General features: G+C 47.8%; 2 protein-coding genes across 8 annotated transcripts in view; one reads left to right on the top strand and one right to left on the bottom strand.

Annotated features, from left to right (window-relative positions):
• The window catches only part of SLK (STE20 like kinase), a 62,501-nt gene extending 52,125 nt beyond the window's left edge, over nucleotides 1-10,376 (bottom strand). For all 5 annotated transcript variants that reach the window (XM_040437220.1, XM_040437221.1, XM_040437222.1 and 2 more), the window contains exon 1: nucleotides 9,520-10,376. In XM_040437220.1, the coding sequence (XP_040293154.1) occupies nucleotides 9,520-9,669 (150 nt within the window). In that variant the 5' untranslated portion in view covers nucleotides 9,670-10,376. The remainder of the gene's footprint in view (nucleotides 1-9,519) is intronic.
• Nucleotides 10,203-27,277, top strand: part of STN1 (STN1 subunit of CST complex) — an 82,178-nt gene continuing 65,103 nt past the window's right edge. For all 3 annotated transcript variants that reach the window (XM_040437225.1, XM_040437226.1, XM_040437227.1), the window contains exon 1: nucleotides 10,203-10,280. The gene's annotated coding sequence lies outside the window, so the exon portion shown is untranslated. The remainder of the gene's footprint in view (nucleotides 10,281-27,277) is intronic.

The following is a 27,277-nucleotide window of genomic DNA, read 5'->3' as shown; positions in this document are numbered from 1 at the left end:
ATTACCTCTGTACGAGTGTTAGGTAATAACCCACACAATGTATAAGATGCCTCCATCGTTCCCTATATACGCCCCCTATGTGGATGGATATGCGACCCCTGCAGCGCAGTCCCCAAGATCAGCCTCAAGCATCGAAAAGCTTTGTAACACGTTATGGCAAATTATTTCTGTGTGTTTCCCTTTAAATGTCCATTATCTGGAATCCTAACGGATAATAAGAGAACCTGTATCTGGACAACCTCTGGACTGCGATCCAATGCACATGATCTGTCACATATTAACAAGAAGCAGGATGGACCAAAAGTTAACAGGATCTTCACCGGGCCAGTAGGGGGACTGCCGCCCCCTCCTTCACCGGGCCAGTAATGGGACTGCCGCCCCCTCCTTCACCGGGCCAGTAGGGGGACTGCCGCCCCCTCCTTCACCGGGCCAGTAGGGGGACTGCCGCCCCCTCCTTCACCGGGCCAGTAGGGGGACTGCCGCCCCCTCCTTCACCGGGCCAGTAGGGGGACTGCCGCCCCCTCCTTCACCGGGCCAGTAGGGGGACTGCCGCCCCCTCCTTCACCGGGCCAGTAGGGGGACTGCCGCCCCCTCCTTCACCGGGCCAGTAGGGGGACTGCCGCCCCCTCCTTCACCGGGCCAGTAGGGGGACTGCCGCCCCCTCCTTCACCGGGCCAGTAGGGGGACTGCCGCCCCCTCCTTCACCGGGCCAGTAGGGGGACTGCCGCCCCCTCCTTCACCGGGCCAGTAGGGGGACTGCCGCCCCCTCCTTCACCGGGCCAGTAGGGGGACTGCCGCCCCCTCCTTCACCGGGCCAGTAGGGGGACTGCCGCCCCCTCCTTCACCGGGCCAGTAGGGGGACTGCCGCCCCCTCCTTCACCGGGCCAGTAGGGGGACTGCCGCCCCCTCCTTCACCGGGCCAGTAGGGGGACTGCCGCCCCCTCCTTCACCGGGCCAGTAGGGGGACTGCCGCCCCCTCCTTCACCGGGCCAGTAGGGGGACTGCCGCCCCCTCCTTCACCGGGCCAGTAGGGGGACTGCCGCCCCCTCCTTCACCGGGCCAGTAGGGGGACTGCCGCCCCCTCCTTCACCGGGCCAGTAGGGGGACTGCCGCCCCCTCCTTCACCGGGCCAGTAGGGGGACTGCCGCCCCCTCCTTCACCGGGCCAGTAGGGGGACTGCCGCCCCTTCCTTCAGCGGGCCAGTAATGGGACTGCCGCCCCCTCCTTCAGCGGGCCAGTAATGGGACTGCCGCCCCCTCCTTCAGCGGGCCAGTAATGGGACTGCCGCCCCCTCCTTCAGCGGGCCAGTAATGGGACTGCCGCCCCCTCCTTTCACCGGGCCAGTAATGGGACTGCCGCCCCCTCCTTCACCTGGCCAGTAATGGGACTGCCGCCCCCTCCTTCACCGGGCCAGTAATGGGACTGCCGCCCCCTCCTTCACCTGGCCAGTAATGGGACTGCCGCCCCCTCCTTCACCTGGCCAGTAATGGGACTGCCGCCCCCTCCTTCACCGGGCCAGTAATGGGACTGCCGCCCCCTCCTTCACCGGGCCAGTAATGGGACTGCCGCCCCCTCCTTCAGTCCTTTAACAAAGCCCATCTATACCTAAAACATTCCCAGGAACTGCGCAAAAACAGCCGCCATCCTGTCACCATAAGTGTAAATGACCGTATCATAAATCGCCGCAGAACATGGCGAAGAGACCCCAGTGCTGGGCACAGAGGACACAGCCCCTGGCTCGGAAGAAATGTCCTCAATGGTAAAATTAAGATTTATTGCTCATTTAAATGACAGAAAACGACTGAAGGGATCTCTGCTTTTGTGGCATGATAAAAGGAGTCCTCTGAATTTCTCCCTCTAGAAACAGCGCCTCTGTTGTCCTCAGGCAGTGTCTGGGATTGCAGCTCAGCCTTGCGTCAAGTGACAAAAGTTACAGGGGAAATTGCATAAAAAGCAATTCCCTAACATATACAGATTATCACATATCTTTACAAGTGCAAGCAGCAAGGCAGCTGGCGATACTCAAATCCCCATTTTTTTACCCAAAGAAGGGGTTAACTACCCCAAAATGTGTTCTGATTTAAAGGAGGACCTGTCACTTCTCCTAACCTATTTTAGTAATTACTTGTATTGCCTACGATTTGACAATTTCGGAGACTCTTTCCTCAGGACTCTGCACTGTGCCGTTCCTCTGCTATTCCTCCTATACAGTTATGAATAAAATGACAGCTGGGTGTTACCGCTCCCCAAAGGGGCGTGTCCCTACACGGTCTGACAACGTGCCGGTTGGACAGTCAGATGCCGTAGGGACACACCCCCAGTGGTAAAACCCAGTTGTCTGTAACTATTCAAGAGGAATAACAGAGGTACGACATGCAGCAGTTACAAGAAAAGATATTCCAGAATAGTATTTACTAAAGCAGATATGGCAGGAGATTAAGGCGTAGTTCGCCATGACTGGGGGAATATGTGATCGCTGGCGGTGATTAAAGGGGTTGTCCACAGGCGGGTGATGGTGTGAAATATCAAACTAAGCATTACTTACCTGGAGTCTGTATGTTCTCACCATGTTTGTGGCTGGGAAACAGCAGAAAGGGCCGGCGCCCAGTTGTTCCAGTAGCTCCCATGCCCTGGAGTGGAAGCCCGCTCTGCCGTTTCTCACCCACCTGGTGGTCAGGACTTAAGCCTGCATTACACTGCCCGATTTTTTGACAGACTATCGCCAACGAGCATTCGTACGAACACGCGTTAGCAATCATCTTGCCGTGTATAATTGCTCATTCATCGGGAAATCCAAGTCTTTTGACGTGTTAAAAAAATCATTGTTTGCCGGTGGCAGATCGTGCGGTCTAATTTACGATTTGTCACCACTATACAGCATGGGGACGAGCGAACGCACAATGATCGCTTTCCCCCATGCTGTGTAATACGGGCTTAAAGGGGTATTCCCATCACAGACAATGGGGGCATATCGCTAGGATATGCCCCCATTGTCTGATAGGTGGGGGTCCCATCTCTGGGACCCGCATCTACACTGAGAACGGAGCCCCGAAAGTTATGAAGGGCGCACTGCGCAGCCGCCCTCCATTCATTCAGCACTGAATGGGAGCAGTGGCCACGTAAGCGCTGTGCGCTCCCTTTTACTTGTATGGGGAGAGTGCTTGGCAGTGGCCGGACCCTGGGAAACCCGTGGTCCCCCAGCCACTGCTCTTTCCGCTCCGTTCTCGGGGTAGGTGCGGGTCCCAGAGGTGAGACCCGCACCCATCAGACAATGGAGGCATATCCTAGCGATATGGCCCCATTGTCTGTGATGGAAAAACCCCTTTAAGTCCCACCTCGCCTTAGTAAGGGTCCATTCACACGTCCGTGGCGTATTGTGGATCCGCAATACACACGGCCGGCACCCCCCATAGAACTGCCTATTCTTGTCCGCAATGTTCTATTATTTTCCGGAGCCGCGGACCGGAAGATCGGGGGCGCGCTCCGGAAATGCGGATGCGAACAGCACACTGTGGTTCTGTCCGCATCCATTCCTGCCCCATAGAGAATGAATGGGTCTGCACCCGTTCCGCAATTTGCGGACCCATTCTGCGGACGTGTGAATGACAACAGTGAGAGGAGACAACCCCTTTAATGAAGGAGGTGCTGGAATCATTTTCTATGTTGTGTTCCTGTAATAAAACTTGAGCTTGTATTTACGGAATCAAAGCAGAAGCTGCTGTGGTGGCAGACATTTAATTAACCGCACATGTATTACAAGGACACGTTGGATCCCGACTATGGAATGACATGTGTACTGGGATCTGCCCTACACGTGTTAGGCTAGGTCTACACGACAGACAGTGCACCGCTACACTGCGACAGTTGACGCACCAATGTTGCGCGACAATTTTTATAATGATAGTCTATGGTGCTGCACTGCGACATACTGTGACTGCGACATCTCAAATGGATTTTCTGCGACTGTCGCGTCGCAGCATGTCGCAGTGCAGCACCATAGACTGTCATTATAAAAATTGTCGCGCGACAAAATGTCGTGGTGTAGACCTAGCCTTAAGCTACTTTCACACTAGCGTTAATATTTTCTTGTATTGAGATCCGTCATAGGGTCTCAATACTGGAAAAAAACAAAACGCTTTCGTTTTGTCCCCATGGGACAAAACGTAACTGAACAGAACGGAGCCCTCCAAAATGTATTCCGTTCCGTTCGGTTGCGTTCTCATCCATGCTGCGGTTTGCTTTCAGTCATGGGATGCGGAACAAGACACAATAGAAAACGGATCCGTCCCCCATTGACCTTCAGTGGCGTTCACGACGGATCCGTCTTGGCTAATGTTAAAGATGATACAACCGGATCCGTTCACAACGGAGGCAGACGGTTGTATTATCAGTAACGGAAGTGTTTTTTGCTGAACCCTGCCGGATCCAGTAAAAGCGCTGGTGTGAAAGTCGCCTTCTATGACCACAGTCCGCAGGCACAAAATGACTGATGTACAAATAATTTAACAGAGGGGGGGGGGTCTCCCAAATTCAAAGCTCAGCAGAAGACTCGTGTGGTCCCTGACTAATCATACTAGGCTGGGATTATTTTTAGGTCCTGAGATCAATGGGGGTCATTTACAAAGAGCGGCTTTTCACGCCAGTCTTTGTCCCCCCCTTCCCCCGCACTGCTGGAGGATTAGCCTAATATATGATGAAGCCTCTTCATAGACGTAGTGCACCGCCGGCGGCTCATGCGCTACTCCAGCCCTGACTGCGGTCGTTTTTACTCCGTTTTAGTAAATTTGCCAGGGCCGAAGTCCCAACCACTCCAAAATGGTGAGGACGGCGAAAAAAATACAAAATATAATAATAATATAAAAATACTAAATATTGTCGCACTGGTGTTTAAAAAGTTTCAAAAATGGGTCTTGTGACTATTTGTGTGCCAGAAACTGGTGTAAAAAAGTTACATAATTGACCCACATTGTTTTTTTAACCTCAAAGCTTGAGAATCCTGAAGTGTCAATGTTTCATGGAAGCCTCATTATGGCATTTTAAGGGCTCGTACGCACGACTGCAAAACACGGATACTATCCGTGTGCATTCCGCATTTTGTGGGACGTAAGGGCCGGCCCCTAACGGAACAGTCCAATCCTTGTCCGTAATGTGGACAATAATAGGACATGTTCTATTCTTTGGCGGAACGGTCATGCGGACCTACAGAAACGGAATGCACACGGAGTAAATTCCGTTTTTTTTATGCGGACCCATTGAACATTGAAGTGAATGGTTCCGCATACGAGCCACAAAAAAAACGGACACGGAAAAAAAAAAAAAAAATACGTTTGTGTGCATAAGCCCCCTTAGGAGGACCTCTCATGTCTCTCAGGATCCTTTTATAGATTCTCCACCTACGTATTTTTTCTTCCAGCCTCATTAGCTTATCGGGTGCAGAAGGCGATGGCGCCGATTGCTTGGAAAACGGGTGGTTCCAGAGGCGAGAAGCTGGACGGCAGCTAGAAATTGGGGTTATGAAGGACATGACAGGTCCTTATTGAACAAAGAATTATCATTATTATTAGGGAATAGCTTATAAAAGGTAACTATTTTTTCAGTGGGGGGGCCCATCGTTTCGTAAGGAACCCCATAAATACCCCACAGAGTAATCACAGGGCTCCTCATCAGGAAGATATGACAACCCCGAAGCATCAGAGCGGCCGAGAAGGTCCAGTAACCGCGCCTGGCGTTGCGGCCGCCTCCGTGTGATCAGACAATCACATGGCTGCATGAAGTGAACTCCTGCCAGAGGATTGAATGACTGAAACTGGAGGCTGCCCGCCGGGCAGAGGCGAAGAGGAAGCAGGGGGTGGGGGGCCGCCGAGCAGAGCCCGTCTCTAGTGGGGGATTTGGTTTCTTCTAGGACTTTCCCACAGAAGAAAGACACTTTCATTAGCCCCCTGCAAGCTGCAGAATAATGTCCCCGGAGCAGCGCTCAGGAAGGGCTGAGGAGAAGCGGCGGCGCGCACTACTCCGGTCTGCGTCCATAAGGTTTAGGTTTGTACAAATCTGATCGCACGTAAGGAAGGGGCGGTGTATAATCCTAAGAAATACAAGGGAAATCGAATCCGAGCATCTACATAAAACCCTTTCAGCGGTATCGGAGGACAGGCCATCACCACAATAATCCCCGAATACCCCTTTAAGGGGGTTGCCCTAGCTGGAGCCCCTTTTATGAAGTGGAGCAGAGTACAGGGGGCTCCTGCTATGGCGAGCTCAATGTTTGGACACGGGCACCATGTAATAATAATAAATGTCCCCCGACCGTGACTGCGGATCGCCAGGAGTTAGAGATGCCGGACCTCCACTTTAGGCTCCGTTCACATTTCCCTTCAGAGCCTCGGTCAGGAGGAGAGTCATATTTAAAGGGATTCTGCAGTTTTTAGAAACTGATGATCTGTCCTCTGGATAGATCATCAGCATCTGATCAGCGGGGGTCCGACACCCGGGACCCCTGCCGATCAGCAGTTTGAGCAGGCAGTAGCGCTACGGCCTTCTCGCTGTTTACCGCTGGTCCAGTGACGTCACGACTTGTATCATTGGCCTGGGAGGGGCTAAGCTCTGTTCACTTGAATGGAGCTTAGCCCCGTTCAGGCCATTGATACTAGTCGTGACGTCACTGGGCCTGCGGTGAACAGCGAGAAGGCCGCGCCGCTGCCTGCTCAAACTGCTGATCGGCGGGGGTCCCGGGTGTCGGACCTCCGCCGATCAGATGCTGATGATCTATCCAGAGGACAGATCATCAGTTTCTAAAAACTGCAGAACCCCTTTAATGGGAGAACAGCACAGCATGCAGCGCTATTCCTCCTGTTATAAAGGACATCCTGCTATTCTATGCCTAGGAGTCCAGTGGGAGGTCCTAGCAGTGACTGACCACTATCTCTGCATGCATTTCCATATAGGCAAGGTTGTTAACACCTCCCACTGGACTCCTATGCACAAGAGCAAAGACTTCTACAGATAAAATAAGTTTTAATGAAGCTTTTCCTACAAAACTATATTCCTCAGCTCCTCCTGCTTCATATCATGCTGCCTGCTGGTTGGACCCCATAATGTGACAGATTCCCTTTAAAAGGATTTTCTGGAATTCCTATATTGATGACTTATCCTCGGGACAGGTAACCAATACCTGATCGGTGGGGGTCCGACTCCCAGAACTCCCGTCACTCAGCGGCTGCGGCACTCTGGTGGGTTCCCCGGCCGCCTCGCAGCTCACCGAGCACAGCGCCCTACATTGCATAGTGGTTGTGCTTGGTATTGCATCTCGGGGCCATTTGCTTGAATGGGTCTGAGCATCACCTAGGCCAGGGTTGTAGTTGTGAAACTACAACTCCCAGCATGCATACTCGCTCTGCTCTCCTCAGAACTCTCATAGAAATGAATGGAGCATGCTGGGAATTGTAGTTTCACAACTGCTGGAGTGTCGCAGGTTGCCCACCCCTGTCCGAGGCCATGTGACCAACGAACATGACGTCACCAGAACACCGCGGCCTGGTGATCAATGGGGGTGGGGGGGGGGGGCTGGTAGTTGGGACCTCCACCGATCTGATACGGATGACCTAACCTGAAAGTAGGCCATTAATATATGAATCCCGGAACGCCCCTTTAATTCTGCCTCTGTTGTAAACAATATGGCTGCGAATCCGTCTTTTGCAGTAGTCACCAGGTATGAACACATGACCGTATCGCCCATGGGTCTATGCAGGGAACGCTCTTACCGGGAGTCCTTTAAATGTGCAAAGACGGGACCTGAACATGTGTTGTAACTTATTAGAAGTATCAGGGGGCTACAAACAGGGGCTCTGCCGGTCTGAGACCCCCGGTACTGTAACGTGCATGATCCTGGGAGGAAGAAGGGAGAGGTCGTCTGACTCATTACAACCCCCAGCGGAATGAAGTCTGGATGTGGCTTGTACGCCGGCCAACTTGTTATCTGCCCGGTCACATCAAGAAGACATGACGGATGGAGTCACTTTCTCCAGTCTCTGAGCCGACCGCTGTCCACGACTCCGCCGACCGGCTCTGCGACAGTCACATGGGCGTTTACGGACAGTCCCAGCCGCAGGTATCCTTCATATACAGCTGGGGATCGTATGGCTGCAGCACATCACACTTTTGGGGTCATTTATCAAGCTGGTGTAAAGTAGAACCGGCTTAGTCGCCCATAGCAACCAATCAGCTCCAAAAGGGGCTACGAAAAAGGAAAGGTGGAATCTGACTGGTCGCTACGGGCAGTTCTACCTTACACCAGTTTGATAAAATGACCCCATTTGTCTATCAAAGGGGGCGCGACAAGGTTGTGATGGGGCAACTGCCCTGTGAATACATATATCAATGTCAAAACGACAGAATTCAGAAAACGTAGCGGCCGCGACCGGTCAGAGCTCATTAGCATGGGAGGCACTTGGCAGGAGTCAGGGGGGCTAGGGGACCGGATGAATGCCCCCATGACAGCTGCAGTAACAAGACGCTCTGACAAGTCTGGTCCGTGCGCCCGTGCAGCGTCCGGATGCTACAGACGTAACGGCGCACGCCTTGTGACGGTAACTGGTCTGACCAGACAGTAGAAATGGTTTGTTTCTCCATATTTTGAAGGACATAAAAAAGATGTAACAACATTTAGTTTTACAATAGAAGAAACAATGTATCAAAAAAGTGCAGCAAAAAGTGTCAATATTACACTGACGAGTGAGAACAGCGAGGCGGCCTCCAGAGCAATTTACTGACGCTTGGTTTCCTGCTCGGACCCATGGATATCGGATATCCAGCATTCTACCAGTCCAGAGGCGGCCCACCACACCATTACATAAGGAGCCGCTTGTAGGACTACAGATACCAGCACAGAAATGAAAACCCTGTGACAAGTGCCACAAAAAATACCATCTTCAGCCCCTCTTGTATATACACCAGTCAGCTCCACTGTATACTGGTGCTAACCCAAACTGATGAGCGCCGAGGGCATTTACACCGCCGGATTTTCGGTCCGCATCTGATCTGCACTTTTTGCAGACTGGATGCGGACTAGGGATGAGCGAACGTGTGTTTTCAGGTTCGGGTTATCTAAGAATTCCGCTACCACAGACCAGAATAGTCCGCCGTAGCCGTATCCATAATGGAATAATTCTTAGATAACCTGAACCTTGTACGCCGAACTTAAATACACAAGTTCACTCATCCCTAATGCAGACCCATTCATTTTAACGGAGCCGCAAAAGATGCGGACAGCAGTCCGGATCCGCTTTTCCCTTTCACGGACACAAAAAAAAAAAATATAGAACATCTCTCCTATTCTTGTCCGTTTTGCGGACCAGAATAGGCATTTCTAACAAAGCGTGGGACGTGCTGATCCACAAAAGGCAGAACGCACACAGTCGGTATCTGCAATTTGTGGACCGCCAAACGGATACGGTTGTGCGATTGTCCCACTGGTCAGTAACCATCACCAGGGATGAAGGACCGCTCCCCCGCGTAGTCACCCACCTTATACACTTTCCCGAAGGCTCCATCGCCCAGCTCCCCTATGATCTCCCACACCTCCTCCGGGTTTTGGTCCCTCTTGACGTGCTCATATTGCTTCTTCTTTTTGTCCCCGCCAAGCTTAAAGATCTTACGAAAGTTAAAGAAAGACATTTCCTCTGCTTTTTGGTGGCCGCAGCCCTGGAAGCGAGGAGAAGACGGTCAGTGGGGGGCTGCTGGCTTCATGCCCCTCCTGGAAGTGTTTGTGTGAGGGGGGGACCCTGCTTGATCCCTCTGATGGGAAATACACCAGTAGATCCTGCTCGATTCCAATGATGAGAGAGGCAAGAGCAGATCCTGCTTGGTGAAAGACAAACCAGTAGATCCTTCAGACAGTAGATCCACCTCGATCTTCCAGATGACGGATGCCAAAGTCGATCCCCCCTCTGACTCCTGGGATGACAGCCACAGCTGTGGACCCTACTCGATCCCAGAAAATCCCATCCGGTGGCTGTAATGTCCCTTTACAGAGGCCCAGATTGCTCCTGGGTCGCCTGGAGAGTCGGATCCTGCTGTGTCCACCAGATCCAGCCTGCAGGGATCTGTCAGGGAGAGAAGGGAGATCCACCTGCTGTAAATGCTATCCCAAGGCCGCGGGTTGCTCGCACATTACTGTCAGGCCCAGCCCATCACACGGCCACACAGGGGGGGGGAGGAGGAGGAAGAGGAGGGGGAGTTACCCGAGCGAACAGCAGCGCCCAGAGCCCCGGACCGGGCACCAGAAGGTGAGACTAAATACCGCACAATAACCGCAGGCCGCGAGCAGCGCTCCACACCCCCCTCTCATACACTTCCTCTACGCGGGGTCCAGCTTTGCGCGTCCCCGAGATCCCTCCACTGCCTGTCCGTCAAGAGCGCGAACGTTTCCCTAGCAACATTTTTTTTTTTTTTGTATATAAACTTTATTAACAGTTATGACTCGCGCAGCAGACTCTGCTTTATAATATCTTTTAGGGCAGAGATAAGTACAGCGGGTTCATGGAGAACACTGAGCGCTTTTGTCGCCCGGGAGACGTCAACTCCTCGGTAGTGGGCCGCGGGCTGCGCGTCCTCGCTTTTCTGCAGGATAAGCGCGCTCGTTTCCCTAGCAACAGTTTTTTTTTTTTTTAATGTTCGATCTTTATTAACAATCACAACTGATGCAATAGCCTCTGTCTTGTCAGGTCATAGTTATGCTATGTTTCCAAACCCGCCCTTACTATTTATAACTAAAGCAGAAGTGACGGCAGGCAGGGGGATGCTGAGGGGCTCACCATAGATAAGGCTCTGAATCCCTCCTGCTGGTGGCCTGGAGAGATAGACTTCTTGTGTTTGTAGGGGTTTTGTTTGCAAATATATAGGGAGAATTTATAAAAATGGCTAAAAGAAAGCAACCAATCACAGCACAGCTCTCATTTCATATTCTGCCCTTGAAAAATGTAAGCTGCGATGTGATTGGTAGCTCCGGGCAACAAAGACAAAGTCTTTCGTTTTTCAGAGCCCCTCTGGGAAATGAGAGGTGGAATCTGATTGGTTGCTATGGACAACTAAGCCAGTTTTAATTTTCACCAGTTTTGATAAAACTCCCCGAGTTTGTCTTTAAGGGCTCATTCACACACGGTAGGAAATCTGCAGATAGGATTTTAAAAGGAACCTGGTTATAGAGCAGGAGGAGCTGAGCAGATTGATGTATAGATTTATGTGACAACATTCAGTCTAAGGGTAATTTAACACTAGAGTTATTCTTTTCCGGTATTGAGTTCCGTCCTAGGGGCTCAATACTGGAAAAGAACTGATCAGTTTTATCCTAATTAGTGTTGAGCGAACTTCTGTTTTAAGTTCGGCTTCCGGTTAGCGAAGAATCCCGATATGGATTCCAAATTCCATTGTGGTCCGTGGTAGCGGAATCAATTATCGGCCATTATTGATTCCGCTACCACGGACCACAACGGAATTCGGAATCCATATTGGGATTCTCCGCTAACCGGAAGCCGAACTTTAGACGCCGAACTTAAAACAGAAGTTCGCTCAACACTAGTCCTAATGCATTCTGAATGGAGAGCAATCCGTACAGGATGCATCAGTTCAGTCCCTCTTACAGTATTTTCTCTGTCCTAAATTCCGGAACACTTGCTGGAATGCCAGATCCGGCATTATTTTCTATTGAAATGCATTAATGCGCAGACCTTTAAATATGTGAAAAAAATAAATATCGGATCCGTTTTTCCGGATGACACCAGAGAGACGGATCCGTCTACAAATGCCATACGTTTGCCTGCCGGAATCCAACAACGCAAGTGTGAAAGTACCCTTAGGCCTTTTTCACACAACCGTTTTTTTTTTTTCTGTTTACGGAATGTACTCCGCAAAAAAACAAAAAACAAATGTACTTCGCATGCATTCCGTTTCCGTATTTCAAAGATAGAACATGTCCTATTATTGCCCGCAAATCACGTTCCGTGGCTCTATTCAAGTCAATGGGTCAGCAAAAAAAGAAATGCATCCGTATGTCTCCCATATCCATTCCGTTTTTGCGGAACTGTCTATTGAAAATTTCATGCCCAGCCCAATTTTTTTTCTATGTAATTACTTATACGGAAAAACGGAAACAGAACGGAAACAAAAAATGGAACAACGGATCCGTGAAAAACGGACCACAAAACACTGAAAAAGCCATACGGTTTTGTGAAAGAGGCCTTACTTATATTTTATTCATTTACATTCCTGCTCATTCTGGGCTTTGAAGTCCAGGAGACGGTCCTATCAGTGATTGACAGCCTTCCCGCTATGACTGTGTATACAGAGAGAGCTGTCAATCACCGATAGCTCCGCCTCCTGGACTTCAAAATCCAGAATGAGCCGAATGTAAATGTATAAATGAAAACATAAAACTATCCATCAGTCTGCTCAGCTCCTCCTGCTCTATAACATGGGGCCTGCAGCTCGGACGCCATGTTCAACGTGACAGGTTCCCTATAAGACTCTTCCAACCTGTAATTTCTTTCTTTCTTTTCTGTGGTGCTTTTCTGCTGTATGTTACGTCTCATGTGGACGGACCACAGGGACAATCTGTAGCTCTGTATGAATACAACCCCAAAGAGTCCTGTACTGACAACATGGCTGAAGAGCTTCTGGGACTTGTAGTCCATTAGGCACTAAACGCCTGGGCTCTGTAGAACTCCATAGATTGGGGTCAGAGCGAGGATTACATGGGCAGCAGCGGCGCAGTTTAAAAAAAAAAAAAAAAAAGAACAACAACCTTCTGCTATGTCCAGTGCTCTAATTCCAGGGCTATTCCCACCTCAGATGTTTATGGCGTATCCACAGGACCATGTGCCCTCCGTCTGCAGACATGGACCCATTCACTTGATTGCGGTCCGCATGCGCTACTTCTTAGCGGTACAGAGGCAGGGACAGAAAACCTGCGGAAGTACTCTGTAGCGCTTCCGATCCGTGCCTCTGTTCTGCACCGTATCTCCTGGATTGCAGACCCAAAGGCTACGGTTGTGTGCACGAGGCCTAAGGCTGGGGCCACATGGTGACGTGTCGTCGAAAAGTCACATACAAAAAAAACATGCCGCGCGACTATATGAGAGCTGGGATTTAGCTGTTAAAACTCAACCAAAACATAGTAAAGTCGCCAGTAAGGGCTCATGCATACGAACGTATTTTCTTTCTCTGTCCGTTCCGTTATTTTTGCGGACTGTATACGGTAACATTTATTTCAATGGTTCCGCAAAAAAATTGACGGTACTCGTGTGCATTCCGTATGTCTGTATTTCCTTTCTGCAAAAAAAATAGAACATGTCCTAATATTGTCCGTATTTTGGACAAAGATAGGACTGTTCTATTAGGGGCCGGTTGTTCAGTTTCGCAAAATGTGTAATGAGCGCGGCCGGCGAGAATTCCACGCGGGTGCAATGCGTGAGGTGAACGCATTGCACCCGCACTGAATCCGAACCCATTCACTTCAGTGGGGCTGGGCACTTCTTTCAGGACCTGCAAAAGGACCTTTGATGACGTAATCGCGCTCACCACGTGGGGACGTCAGCGCAGGTCCTGCTGAATGAAGATAGAAGATCCGTCTATCTTCATTCAGCAGGACCTGCGCTGACGTCCCCACGTGGTGAGCGCGATTACGTCATCAAAGGTCTTTTTTCAGGTCCTGAAAGAAGAAGAGAGAAGACGATGCCGGCTGCGCGAACAAGTAGATGAGGTGAGTTAACTTTTTTTTTTTTAACCCCCTCATGACATTCTGTATTAAGAATGCTATTATTTCCCCTTATAACCGTGTTATAAGTGAAAATACGGTAATAAAATGAATAGAACACCTAACCCAATCCCGAACTTCAGTGAAGAAGTCCGGGTTCGGGTCTGGGTAGCACATTTAGTTTTTTCTCACGCGCATGCAAAACGCATTGCACTCGCGCAGAAAAAAAACTGATCATCGGAACGCAATTGCAGTCAAAACGGACTGCAATTGCGTGCCTACTCACGCGGTTTTCCCGCAATGTCCACGCGACTCATCCGGAGCAAATCCGGGACACCCGTGTGAAAGAGGCCTAGCTCTCCTCATGCCTGAGCGGTTGCCTTCAAACGCGTTGTTGCAGAACATTTCAGTCAGTTCCATTTATCAGAATTGCGCTGTTTTGGCGCCAGGCAAGCTCAGTGTGAACCGACCCTTAGCGTTTCCCTGCAGAGAGTCCAGTTGATGGAAGATATTGGGACACAAAGGTCGGTGGAGGGGAAATCTCGGCCTCGTCCTGCCGCTGTGTAGTGCTGCAAATACAAGCCATTGAACTGCAGTTTACTGAGATAAATGGTGTGTAAAGGTCAAACAAATCCGTCCTGACAATGTGAACATGACCCGGGACGCCATGTGTGTACGCTCCATCTATTACCGTTATCTGCAGCCTGTGTACACAGCATGTGCTTGTCAGGCTGCTGCCACACACTGAAGTTTTAAAGTGTAACTGTCGTTCTTTGTTATTTTTGTATAATGTGTAGGGGCAGTGATACTGACCATTTTTGTAATATACTTTAATTAGGCCCCTTCACACGGGCGAGTATTCCGCGCGGATGTGATGCGTGAGTTGAACGCATTGCACCCGCACTGAATCCCGACCCATTCATTTCTATGGGGCTGTGCACACGAGCGGTGATTTTCACGCATCACTTGTGCGTTGCGTGAAAATTGCAGCACGCTCTATAGTCTGCGTTTTTCACGCAACGCAGGCCCCATAGAAATGAATGGGGTTGCGTGAAAATCGCAAGCATCCGCAAGCAAGTGCGGATGCGGTGCGATTTTCACGCATGGTTGCTAGGAGATGATCGGGATGGAGACCCAATCATTATTATTTCCCCTTATAACATGGTTATAAGGGGAAATAATAGCATTCTGAATACAGAATGAATAGTACAATAGGGCTGGAGGGGTTAAAAAAATAAATAAAAATAATTTAACTCACCCTAATCCACTTGATCGCGCAGCAGCCCGGCTTCTCTTCTGTCTTCATCTTAGCTGTGTGCAGGAACAGGACCTGTAGTGACGTCACTCTGGTCATCACATGGTCCATCACATGATCCATCACCATGGTAAAAGATCATGTGATGGACCATGTGATGACCGGAGTGACGTCACCACAGGTCCTGTTCCTGCACAGAGCAAAGAAAGAAGTCAGAAGAGAAGCCGGACTGCTGCGCGATCAAGTGGATTAAGGTGAGTTAAATTATTATTTATTTATTTTTAACCCCTCCAGCGCTATTTTACTTAGCATAACCATGTTATAAGGGAAAATAATACAACCTACAGAACACCGATCCCAAGCCCGAACTTCTGTGAAGAAGTTCGGGTTTGGGTACCAAACATGCGTGATTTTTCTCACGCGAGTGCAAAGCGCATTACAATGTTTTGCACTCGCGCGGAAAAATCGCGGGTGTTCCCGTAACGCACCCGCACATTTTCCCGCAACGCCCGTGTGAAAGGGGCCTAAGGCTCCTTGCAGACGAGCGTGAGCGGATTAGGTCCGGGAGCGTTGCGGATGCGTTCAGTGAAAAATGCGTGATTTCACAAGCAAGTTCATTCAGTTTTGTATGCGATCGCGTTCAGTTGCTCAGTTTTTATCGCACGGGTGCAATGCGCTTTGATGCGATTTTTCACGCGCGTGATAAAAAAACGGAAGGTTTACAAACAACATCTCTTAGCGACCATCCGTGAGAAAACGCATCGCATCCGCACTTGCTTGCAAATGCGATGCCCCATTCACTTCTATGGGTCAGCGTTGCGTGAAAAACGCAGAATAAAGAACATGCTGCGATTTTCACGCAACGCACAAGTGATGCGTGAAAAACCAACGCTCGTGTACACAGACCCGTTGAAATGAATGGATCCGGATTCAGTGCGGGCGCATTGCGTTCACATCACGCATTGCACCCGTGTGGAAAGCACGCTCGTCTTCAAGGAGCCTAACCGTGTTATGTAAACAGAAGACAGAGGAGCGTCGCTAAAGCTCAAAATGGGCCACTTTAGAGCTATTTTTCTAATAGAAATGTACGATTTCAGTAATTAAAGTATATTATAAAATGGTCAGTATCACTGAATGACAATTACACTTTAATTTTTGAAGCCAAAACCAGGAGTGGATAAAAAAAAAAAAAAGTAGTATCTTTTCTTAATACTTCCTTTTTCTATGATTCACTCCTGATTTTTGGTGTTGCTGAGCCCTAATACATCTCCGGCATGCTAATCCAAGGCTGTACTTGGGTGAAGGGTAAATAGATTTTTTCTCACTCCATTGGGTTACATGCCAGTAGTTTCTCATATGAAAATCTGGTTGCAAAAACTTTCATCCCGGTGGATATTTGGGAATGCAGAGTGAGTTATTTTACCCACATATACAGTCATGTGAAAAAATTAGGACACCCTTTGAAAGCATGTGGTTTTTTGTAACATTTTTAATAAATGGTTATTTCATCTCCGTTTCAACAATACAGAGAGATTAAAGTAATCCAACTAAACAAAGAAAACTGAAGAAAAGTCTTTTCAAGATCTTCTGTAAATGTCATTCTACAAAAATGCCTATTCTAACTGAGGAAAAAGATAGGACACCCTCACATGTATTCCCTCTTAAATTGGCTCAGATCTCACACAGGTATATCACACCAGGTGCACATAATTAGTAGATCGTTACTCTGCATGTTGAATGAGGCTTGCCCTATTTAAACCTCAGACATTTAGTTTGGTGTGCTCCTGACTGTTGAAGTGAGAGTGAGCACCATGGTGAGAGCAAAAGAGCTGTCAGAGGACTTCAGAAAAAAGATTGTAGCAGGCTATGAGTCTGGGAAGGGATTTAAAAAGATCTCAAAAGATTTTGAAATCAGCCATTCCACTGTCCGGAAGATAGTCTACAAGTGGAGGGCTTTCAAAACAACTGCCAACATGCCCAGGACTGGTCGCCCCAGCAAGTTCACCCCAAGAGCAGACCGCAAGATGCTAAAAGAGGTATCCAAAAACCCTAAAGTGTCATCTCGAGAACTACAGCAGGCTCTGGCTACTGTTGATGTAGAAGTACATGCCTCTACAATCAGAAAGAGACTGTACAAGTTTAACTTGCATGGGAGGTGTGCGAGGAGGAAACCTTTGCTTTCCAAGAGAAACATCGAGGCCAGACTGACATTTGCCAGCGATAAAGTTGACAAAGACCAGGACTTCTGGAATAATGTTCTTTGGACAGATGAGTCCAAAATTGAATTATTTGGACACAACAGCAGAGGACATGTTTGGCGTAAACCAAACACAGCATTCCAAGAAAAGAACCTCATACCAACTGTGAAGCATGGAGGTGGAAGTGTCATGGTTTGGGGCTGCTTTGCTGCAGCAGGACCTGGTCAGCTCACCATCATAGAATCCACGATGAATTCTACTGTGTATCAGAAGGTGCTTGAAGAACATGTGAGACCATCAGTTAGAAAATTAAAGCTGAAGCGGAACTGGACCATGCAACATGACAATGACCCAAAACATACTAGTAAATCAACCAAAGATTGGCTGAAAAAGAAGAAATGGAGAGTCCTGGAATGGCCAAGTCAAAGTCCAGATTTGAATCCCATTGAGATGCTGTGGGGTGACTTGAAAAGGGCTGTACGTGCAAGAAACCCCTCAAACATCTCACAGCTGAAAAAGTTCTGCATTGAGGAGTGGGGTAAAATTTCCTCAGACCGATGTCGAAGACTGGTAGATGGCTACAAGAACCGTCTCACTGCAGTTATTTCAGCCAAAGGAGGTAACACTCGCTATTAGGGGCAAGGGTGTCCTATCTTTTTCCTCAGTTAGAATAGGCATTTTTGTAGAATGACATTTACAGAAGATCTTGAAAAGACTTTTCTTCAGTTTTCTTTGTTTAGTCGGATTACTTTAATCTCTCTGTATTGTTGAAACGGAGATGAAATAACCATTTATTAAAAATGTTACAAAAAACCACATGCTTTCAAAGGGTGTCCTAATTTTTTCACAAGACTGTATATAGCGCTGACATATACCGCATCGCTTTACAGACATTATCACGTCACTTGCTGTCCCCAACGGAGCTCACAATCTAAGGGCTCATACAGACTAATGTTTGTTTTTGTTGCAGCCCGTAGGTGGAACCATTCACTTCAGTGGGTCTGTAAAAAAATAAATATAAAAATAAATAAAATGACTAGGTGAACGTTCCGTGTCCGTATGTCCACATGGCCGTTCCTCAAAAAAATAGAACATGTCCTACTATTCTCCGCATTACGGACAAGGATAGGACTGTTCTATTAGGGGCCAGTCCTTCCTTTCCGCAAAATGTGCAATGCGCGTGGACTGTATCCATGTTTTGCGGACCGCAAAACACCCAACGGTCGTGTGCACGAGTCCGAATTTCCATATCAGTATGTCTTTGGAGTGTGGGAGGAAAACGACACAAACACGGGGAGAACATACAAACTCCATGCAGATGTTATTCTTGGTCAGATTTCAAACCTAACACCACGGAGCTGCAGGACGCCAGTGCTAACCTCTGAGCCACTGTGCTGCCCATGCATGCTTGTAAGTGTAGTGCCACTGTGCAGACGTCCAATACTGAAGTGAAGCTTCTATTTCAAACCACAGACATAAAGGAACACTGGATAAGTTCTTTATGCAACCAACTAGGATGCTGCTTTAATTTTCCAAAGGGTTTTTAGAAAATTGTGAGGTGGAATCTGATCTCCACCCCTTATAAATGGTTAAACCACTAGAAGCTGAGGTTGTCGCGTGTGTGCTGTGCCTGGCATTGAGCTAAAAGGGACATTTGGGAGGAGCATTGTTAGCTGTTTCCTGTCAGTCTACCAGCCAATCAGAATTGTTCCAGACTCTCCTTTCCAGCTGGATGTTCGTCAGTTTATAGAACCCCAAATTGTGGTTCTGAGAACTGTACAGAGAGAACTCCTTAATTAAAAACTTTATTGCATCCTTGCCTACATGTAAGCATCAGAAAGATTATAAGATGTGGTGTGATGGTATGAACCCCTTATTTACAGTGGATATAAAAAGTCTACACACCCCTGTTAAAATGTCAGGTTTCTGTGATTTTTAAAAAAAAGACAAAGATAAATAATTTCAGAACTTTTTCCACCTTTAATGTGACCTATAAACTGTACAACTCAATTGAAAAACAAACTGAAATCTTTTAGGTAGAGGGAAGAAAAAATATAAAAACAAAATAATATGGTTGCATAAGTGTGCACACCCTTAAACTAATACTTTGTTGAAGCACCTTTTGATTTTATTACAGCACTCAGTCTTTTTGGGTATGAGTCTATCAGCATGGCACATTTTGACTTGGCAAGATTTGCCCACTCTTCTTTGCAAAAACACTCCAAATCTGTCAGATTGCGGTGGCATCTCCTGTGCACAGCCCTCTTCAGATCACCCCACAGATTTTCAATCCGATTTACGTCTGGGCTCTGGCTGGGCCATTCCAAAACTTGGTCAAAGCCATACCTTTGTTGATTTGTATGTATGCTTTGGGTCGTTGTCATCCTGAAAGATGAAGTTCCTCTTCATGTTCAGCTTTCTAGCAGAAGCCTGAAGGTTTTGTGCCAATATTGACTGGTATTTGGAACTGTTCATAATTCCCTCTAGCTTAACTAAGGCCCCAGTTCCAGCTGAAGAAGAACAGCCCCTTGGCATGATGCTGCCACCACCATGCTTCACTGTGGGTATGGTGTTCTTTTCGTGATGTGCAGTGTTGTTTTTGCGCCAAACATATCTTTTGGAATTATGGCCAAAAAGTTCAACCTTGGTTTCATCAGACCATAACACCTTTTCCCACATGCTTTTGGGAGACTTCAGATGTGTTTTTGCAAAATGTAGCCTGGCTTGGATGTTTTTCTTCGTAAGAAAAGGCTTTCGTCTTGCCACTCTACCCCATATCCCGGACATATGAAGAATATGGGAGATTGTTGTCACATGTACCACACAGCCAGTACTTGCCAGATATTCCTGCAGCTCCTTGAATGTTGCTGTAGGCCTCTTGGTCGCCTCCCAGACCAGTTTTCTTCTCGTCTTTTCATCAATTTTGGAGGGACGTCCAGTTCTTGGTAATGTTACTGTTGTGCCATATTTTCTCCACTTGATGATGACTGTCTTCATTGTGTTCCATTGTAGATCTAATGCCTTGGAAATTCTTTTGTACCCTTCTCCTGACTGATACCTATTAACAATGAGATCCCTCTGATGCTTTGAAAGCTCTCTGTGGACCGTGGCTCTTGCTGTGGGATGCGACTAAGAAAATTTCAGGAAAGACCAACTAGAGCAGCTGAACTTTATTTGGGGTTAATCAGAGGCACTTTAAATGATGGCAGGTGTATGCTGACTCCTACTTAACATGATTTTAATGGGATTGCTTAATTCTGAACACAGCTACATCCCCAGTTATAAGAGGGTGTGCACACTTATGCAACCACGTTATTTTAGTTTTTTTGTTTTCTTTCCTCCACCTAAAAGATGTCAGTTTGTTTTTCAATTAAGGCTACTTTCACACTAGCGTTCGGGGCTCCGCTTGTGAGTTCCGTTTGAAGGCTCTCACAAGCGGCCCCGAACGGATCCGTCCAGCCCTAATGCATTCTGAATGGATGCGGATCCGCTCAGAATGTATCAGTCTGGCACCGTTTGTCCTCCGCTCCGCTCAGCAGGCGGACACCTGAACGCAGCTTGCATCGTTCAGGTGTCCGCCTGGCCGTGCGGAGGCAAACGGATCCGTCCAGACTTACAATGCAAGTCAATGGGGACGGATCCGTTTGAAGTTGACACAGTATGGCTCAATTTTCAAACGGATCCGTCCCCCATTGACTTTCAATGTAAAGTCAAAACGGATCCGTTTGCATTATCATGAACAAAAAAAAAAAAAAAATTTTTTTTTTTTTTTTTGTTCATGGTAATGCAAACGGATCCGTTCTGAACGGATCCAAGCGTTTGCATTATAGGTGCGGATCCGTCTGTGCAGATACCAGACGGATCCGCACCAAACGCAGGTGTGAAAGTAGCCTTAGTGGTACAGTTTATAGGTCACATTAAAGGTGGAAAAAGTTCTGAAATGATTTATCTTTGTCTCATCTTTTTACATAACAGAAACCTGACATTTTAACAGGGGTGTGTAGACTTTTTATATCCACTGTATGTACAGCAGGCCAAGCCCCCCAAACTCCCCCAGCCTATTGCCTTTAAATGCCAAGAAGTGCATATGACCCCTATATTACACTCCAAAATTAATTAAGACCCCATATTCCAAAATAAAACTGGCCCCAGGCGAGACTTTTAAAAAAAACCATACCGACCTCACTCCTCAGGGACGCCGCACACAATGTCCCAGTGCAGGGGACAAGGGAAGAAGTGCTTGTTAGTTCTGGTGTCAGGACGGGACTCCTGGGAAACTTGCTTGTTCTTCCAGAATTTGGGGAGCTCTGACCCTGGGCAATTATTCATTTTGGACATCTTATATATGCCTTTGTTTAAAGGGGTTGTGCAGCCAGTACATATTGATGACCTATCCTCAGGATAGGTCATCAATATGTGATTGGTGGGGGGGGGGGGGGGGGTGTAATTACAAGTAATTGTTCCAGTCACTTGAATGGGGTGACCACTTGTAATTAACCTGTGCCGCTGCTGCAAGCAAGACGACATGCAGTGTATTCTCGAAGAGGAAGCTGCTGTTCAAATAGATGATCGGTGGGGATGCCGGGAGTCGGACCCCTGCTGATCGGATATTGATGACCTAATCCTGAGGATAGGTCATCGATATGTACTGGCTGCACAACCCTTTTAATCTGCCACTCTCTCAGGACGGAGGCACAAATCACACATCCAGTTTTCAGGACCGTTCCTGGTTCAGTTTTTCAGGCAATTTTTTGAACAAAAGTGTTCCTGGGTTTTAATATTTGTAGATTATCCTCCGGATAGGCCATCCATATGTGATTGGGAGGAGGGGGTCCGACACTGTGCATCCAATGGAGCTGGGAACTGCAGTGCTGCTCCCATTTACTTTATTGGGGGCGGTGCTGCAGTTACCACTACACTGACAATAGACCATCAAGATTATAATACTGGAATACACCTTTAAATGGGGTTGTCCGAGTTTTTGACTTTGAAGACCTGTCTCAGATCTGCGAGGGTCTGACTCCCGCCGCCCCTGCCGATCCGCTGATTGAAGGGGCTGCAGTGCTCAGAGAACGCCGCGGCCTCTTCACAGGTCAGTGACGTCACGTTCATTGGTCACATGGCCGAGTGAATGGTGCTGATCTGCAATACGAAGCATAGCCACTTGAAACAGCTGATCACCGGAGGTGACGGGAGCCGGATCCCCGAAGATCTGATATTGATGATCTAGGTCATCAATATTAAACACCTGGAAAATCCCTTTAAGCTTGTTATTATCACTACCTAACTCATAGGCATACTGTATATAAAATTGTGCTAATTGCAGCGATTTTTCTGGAGTAACCCCAATCCCCGGTCCAGCATTGTTATTACTCGTCTCATCGCACAGTTGTACTGAATCCAGTGTTCTCTTGGGGCATTTGTCATCGCACTTATGCAACCAACACACTTGCTCATTACATAAATAATAATCCTCCCATTGTCTGTTATCATCGGGGAGACGCCTTTTGGATCTGACTGACTCATGAGAGGCACAACAAGCCCTGGCAAAGTCTGGGAGATTCCAGGGTGTCCAGATGGTGCATTAATATTCTCCTAAGGGCTCATGCACACAAAAGTATTGTTTTCCCTTGTCCATTCTGTATACGGCACCATTCTCTTCAATTGGGCCACAAAAAAACGGAAATGACTCAGTGTGCATTCTGTGTCCGCTTTGCATTCCGCAAAAAAAATAGAACATGTCCTATCATTGTCTGCATTATGGACAAGGAAAGGACTGTTCTATTAGGGGCCGGACCTTACGCTCCGCAAAATGCTGTATTCACACGGCCGTTATCCGCAATTTGCAGTCGTGTGTATGAGCCCTAATGGTGCATTTTTTTTTTTTTTTTGCAGGACTACGGAACGGACATACCGATGCGGATAGCACGCGGTGTGCTGTCTGCATTTTTTGCGGACCCATCGAAATGAATGGGTCCGTATCTGATCCGCAAAACATGCGGATCGGATTAAGACCAAAAATACGGTCGTGTGAATGGGGCCTAATTCTGTCGGTGATGCAGGTTGTGTAGGTGCTGAGAGAGAATTAATTGCTGCCCAGTTTAAAAGCTTCACCGATAATTTGTGAAATTGCACTTGATTTTCTTTACAGCATTAGGTCGTGGGAATGTTAATCCGTGATAATTGCTTACACGTGACGTAGGCGTGTAATCCCATAGGATAAAGCGTGGATGGAAATATGTACAGTGAGCTGTAAAGTGTAAAGGCGTGTCTACAATACTCTCCGAAGTAGGAGCAACAGCGCCCCCCAAGTGCATGACTTGTACCAGACTTAATTAAAGGGGTATTCCAGGATTTTGATGGCCTATCCTCAGAACAGTTCATCAATTTGAGATCATTGGGGGTCTGCTGGTCAGTGGAAGTGAATGAGAGCAGCACTGCAATTACCAGCTTTGTCCACTACACTTTGGACGGCGCTGTGTAGTTCTGGTGCCGACTTTGGGCGCTGGAGCTGCTCTGGAACAGCTATTGGGCGCTGGAGCTGCTCTGGAACAGCTAACTAGATGCAGGGTGTTAGACCCTCGACGATCTCATCTAGATGGCAAATACTGAGGCCATCAATATCAAAACCCTGGAATCGGCCGGGTTGGAATATTTTGCCTGTTGTCATCCAAAGCTACATGTGTTTGGTCATACAAACAATCCCATGGACAAATGGTCTGCCACAATGCAGCCGATCGTTCTCTCGTGTAGCCACCACTGCCGCTGTTAACTCTTCCCCACAATCAAGAAAGGTTGGTAAAAGTTTGATAATTAGCATACATAACAGATATAAGTAAGCTATTGTTTCTGCCCATTGATTGACAATCTTCTAGTCAAGGAACCTATATTTAAGGCCTCATTAACAATATCTCGTTCTACAGATCTGTAATGTGTCACTATAGAAAACTATGGCCTAGATTGTACCTCCAGTTTGCCATGTTATATCATGAAATTAGTATTTCTTCTTGGGAGAATAAGTGCCACATTGAGACACCATAAGGAAGTTACGCGGAGTGGCTGCATTCATTCCTTGTGGAGGCCATTTAGACGTCCATGTAGGAAACTGTTCCTTAAAGTTAAAGGGGTTCTCCAGAAATTATTTCAAACGGTCTCCAGCAACCTGTCCTAGAATATGAGCAGGACTGGTTTCCTCCACTTTCAGAGCTGTGTGATCCGGCCTACGATCATGTGCCATCATGGCTGAGTAGCCTGACAGGAACACTCACCTATGTGTAGTACATGCCAGAGCGTAGTGTGTAGTGAGGCCTCACCCCCATATCCCCCTAGGCATTTCTGCAAGTGGGGGCAACCAGTCCTGCTCACATATTAGAACAGGTTCCTGGACACCATTTTAAATCATTCTCAGAGAATCCTTTTAATAACCCCATACACATAGTGTATTGTGTATCCTGACAGATGATGTCAGTGAGGAGTAGGATAGAGCAAAGTGAATATTTCCCCCCCTGTCATATTGTTCTCCCAGAAGATAAGGCTCCACCAGAAGTGTCTGGCAGCAGCTTTCTCAGCTCTCTCCATTGAATGAACATGCACATGTATGTAATATGAGGGAGTTGAGAAAGAGAGCTGTCTACTGCATGATCATTAGTCGGGCAGCTATTGAATGTGTATGGTCTAGAGCAGGCATGCCCAACCTGCGGCCCTCCAGATGTTGCAAACCTACAACTCCCAGCATGCCCGGACAGCCTTTGGCTGTGCGGGCATGCTGGGAGGTGTAGTTTTGCAACAGCTGGAGGCACACTGGTTGGGAAACACTGGTCTAGAGCAGGCATGCCCAACCTGCGGCCCTCCAGATGTTGCAAACCTACAACTCTCAGCATGCCCGGACAGCCTACAGCTATCGGCTTACAGCAGGGCATGGTGGGAGTTGTAGTTTTACAACAGCTGGAGGGCCACAGGTTGAGCATCCCTAGTCTAGAGTATTCAAAGTATGAAATTCTGTACCCAAAATAATGGCAGATACTATGTCAATGTTTAAGAAAGGGCGAGATGATTATCTAATAGCAAGGAGCAAGGGGTTATCTGACCGCTGAAATGCTCCCCCCCCCGCCATATACCAGAGCCCCTCACACACAATGTACTTACCTTGTTCCCGGCACCCGCGTTGCTTCTGAAGCCTGCACGGGCGCCTCTGCATCTCCTTGTCGTGTGGATGGCAGACAGGGATGAGCCTCCCTAGCGTCACCCGCAACGCTAGGGAGGCTCGTCCACATCACCGCCTGCTATTGAGTCCCACCACCCTCGATTCCGAATGTTTTCATCCGCGCAGAGAGAAGCGGGTATTTCAGGATATTTCGGATAACCCCCTTTAAGGGTACTTTCACACTTACGGCAGAGGATTCCGGCAGGCAGTTCCGTCGCTGGAACTGCCTGCCGGATCCGTCAAAACGCATGTAATCTGATGGCATTTGTCAGACGGATCAGGATCCTGATCCGTATGACAAATGCATTGAAATGCCGGATCCGTCTTTCTGGTGTCACCCGGATCCAGCATTTTCGGCAAGTGTTCCGGAATTTTGGACGGAGATAAAACCGGAGCATGCTGCGGTATTAGCTCTGTCGTGAAAAGTCAAAATGTCACGGCTGTATGTGAGCAACAATAGTATACACAGTAAAAGAGCTACTGACCGGACCCAAACTAGGGAGGATAAAGGGTGACCCCTGTCCGACCCTCAAAGCTCTCCCTATGCTGCTAAAGCACATGCCCGGATCCAAATGGCGGAACGAGGCATGCCCACGTGCCTAAGACTGATGACCACTGTAACCCCTACAATAGTGGAAGGGGCACGGCCACCGGTGCCCTACTCAGTATATGGAGGGAACCGTGGCCACCTCAGATCCAGTCAGAAAATAATCAGGTACACAACAATGTCTGTACACTTAGCTGAAGGTGTTGCAGCCGCAGAGAAGACGGATCCAAGGTCAGCTGGCAATATCCGGAGTGCTTGCTGCAGCAGAACACAGGTCCAGTGAACTGATAGCTACAAGTGAAGATACTAAAGCAAGAGCTACAACTGAAATGAGAACTATAATCCACGCCCTACAATAGGAGGAGGGGTGATATAAAGAGAGGGAAATCAAACGCATGAGGAACAGCTGGGAGGAAGGAAACCAAAAGTAAACAGAGCAGTGAGAACTCCTCCCAGCTCTAGTAGTGAAATCATCACAGGGGTGGAGAAACAGAGCTGTGAGAACGTCCCAAAGCTCTGGTAGTGACACAAAAAGACTGAACTGAAGACATCCTGATGCATCCTGAACGGATTGCTCTCCATTCAGAATGCATGGGGATAAAACTGATCAGTTCTTTTCCGGTATTGAGCCCCTAGGACGGAACTCTATGCCGGAAAAGAATAACGCTAGTGTGAAAGTACACTTAGGATTAGAATTAATCTAAAAATTTATATTGTGTAATTGATCTGAGAAAGGTTGAACTTGATGGAGTATAAAAGTATGTATCGAATGTAACTGAACCATAGGAAATCAAATAAACAAAGCTATTTGTCCACATATACAGTGCACCAGATGCAGCAACCAGTTTAAGAAAATGTCCATGTGCCAGTGATAAAGCAATAAATTAGCTCCCTGCAGAAATCAGAGAGGACATAGTTAAGCAAAGTGCAAAAATTCAGGTTTACTCACAAACGAGTTAGCATGTAATAATAGATTAAAAATCAACATGGAGTCAAAAAAACATCAGACACTCGGGGACCTTTATGTCAGAGCCTTCCATCAGGAGTATGTCCGGATTGAAGATTCCTACTTATACTGCTATATACAGTGCATTCCAAAAAGTCTTCAGACCCGTTCACTTTTTCAAATATTGTTATGTTGCCGCCTTGAAAAAAAAATTGCTTTCCGCAATCCCCCTTAATAAAAAATTAAAACAGAGTTTGAGAAATATTTGCATATTTATTAAAAAGGAAAAGCTAAAATTTTGCATGGACTTACGGTAAGTATGCAGACCCATTGCTATGATACCTGAAATTTAGCGCTGAGGCCTCTTGTTTCTCTAGATCTGAG

Source organism: Bufo bufo, chromosome 6 (assembly GCF_905171765.1).
Source record: "Bufo bufo chromosome 6, aBufBuf1.1, whole genome shotgun sequence".
NCBI lineage: Eukaryota > Metazoa > Chordata > Amphibia > Anura > Bufonidae > Bufo > Bufo bufo.
The sequence above is the reverse complement of the archived record's forward strand: the minus strand, read 5'-3'. Positions and strand labels throughout refer to the sequence as shown.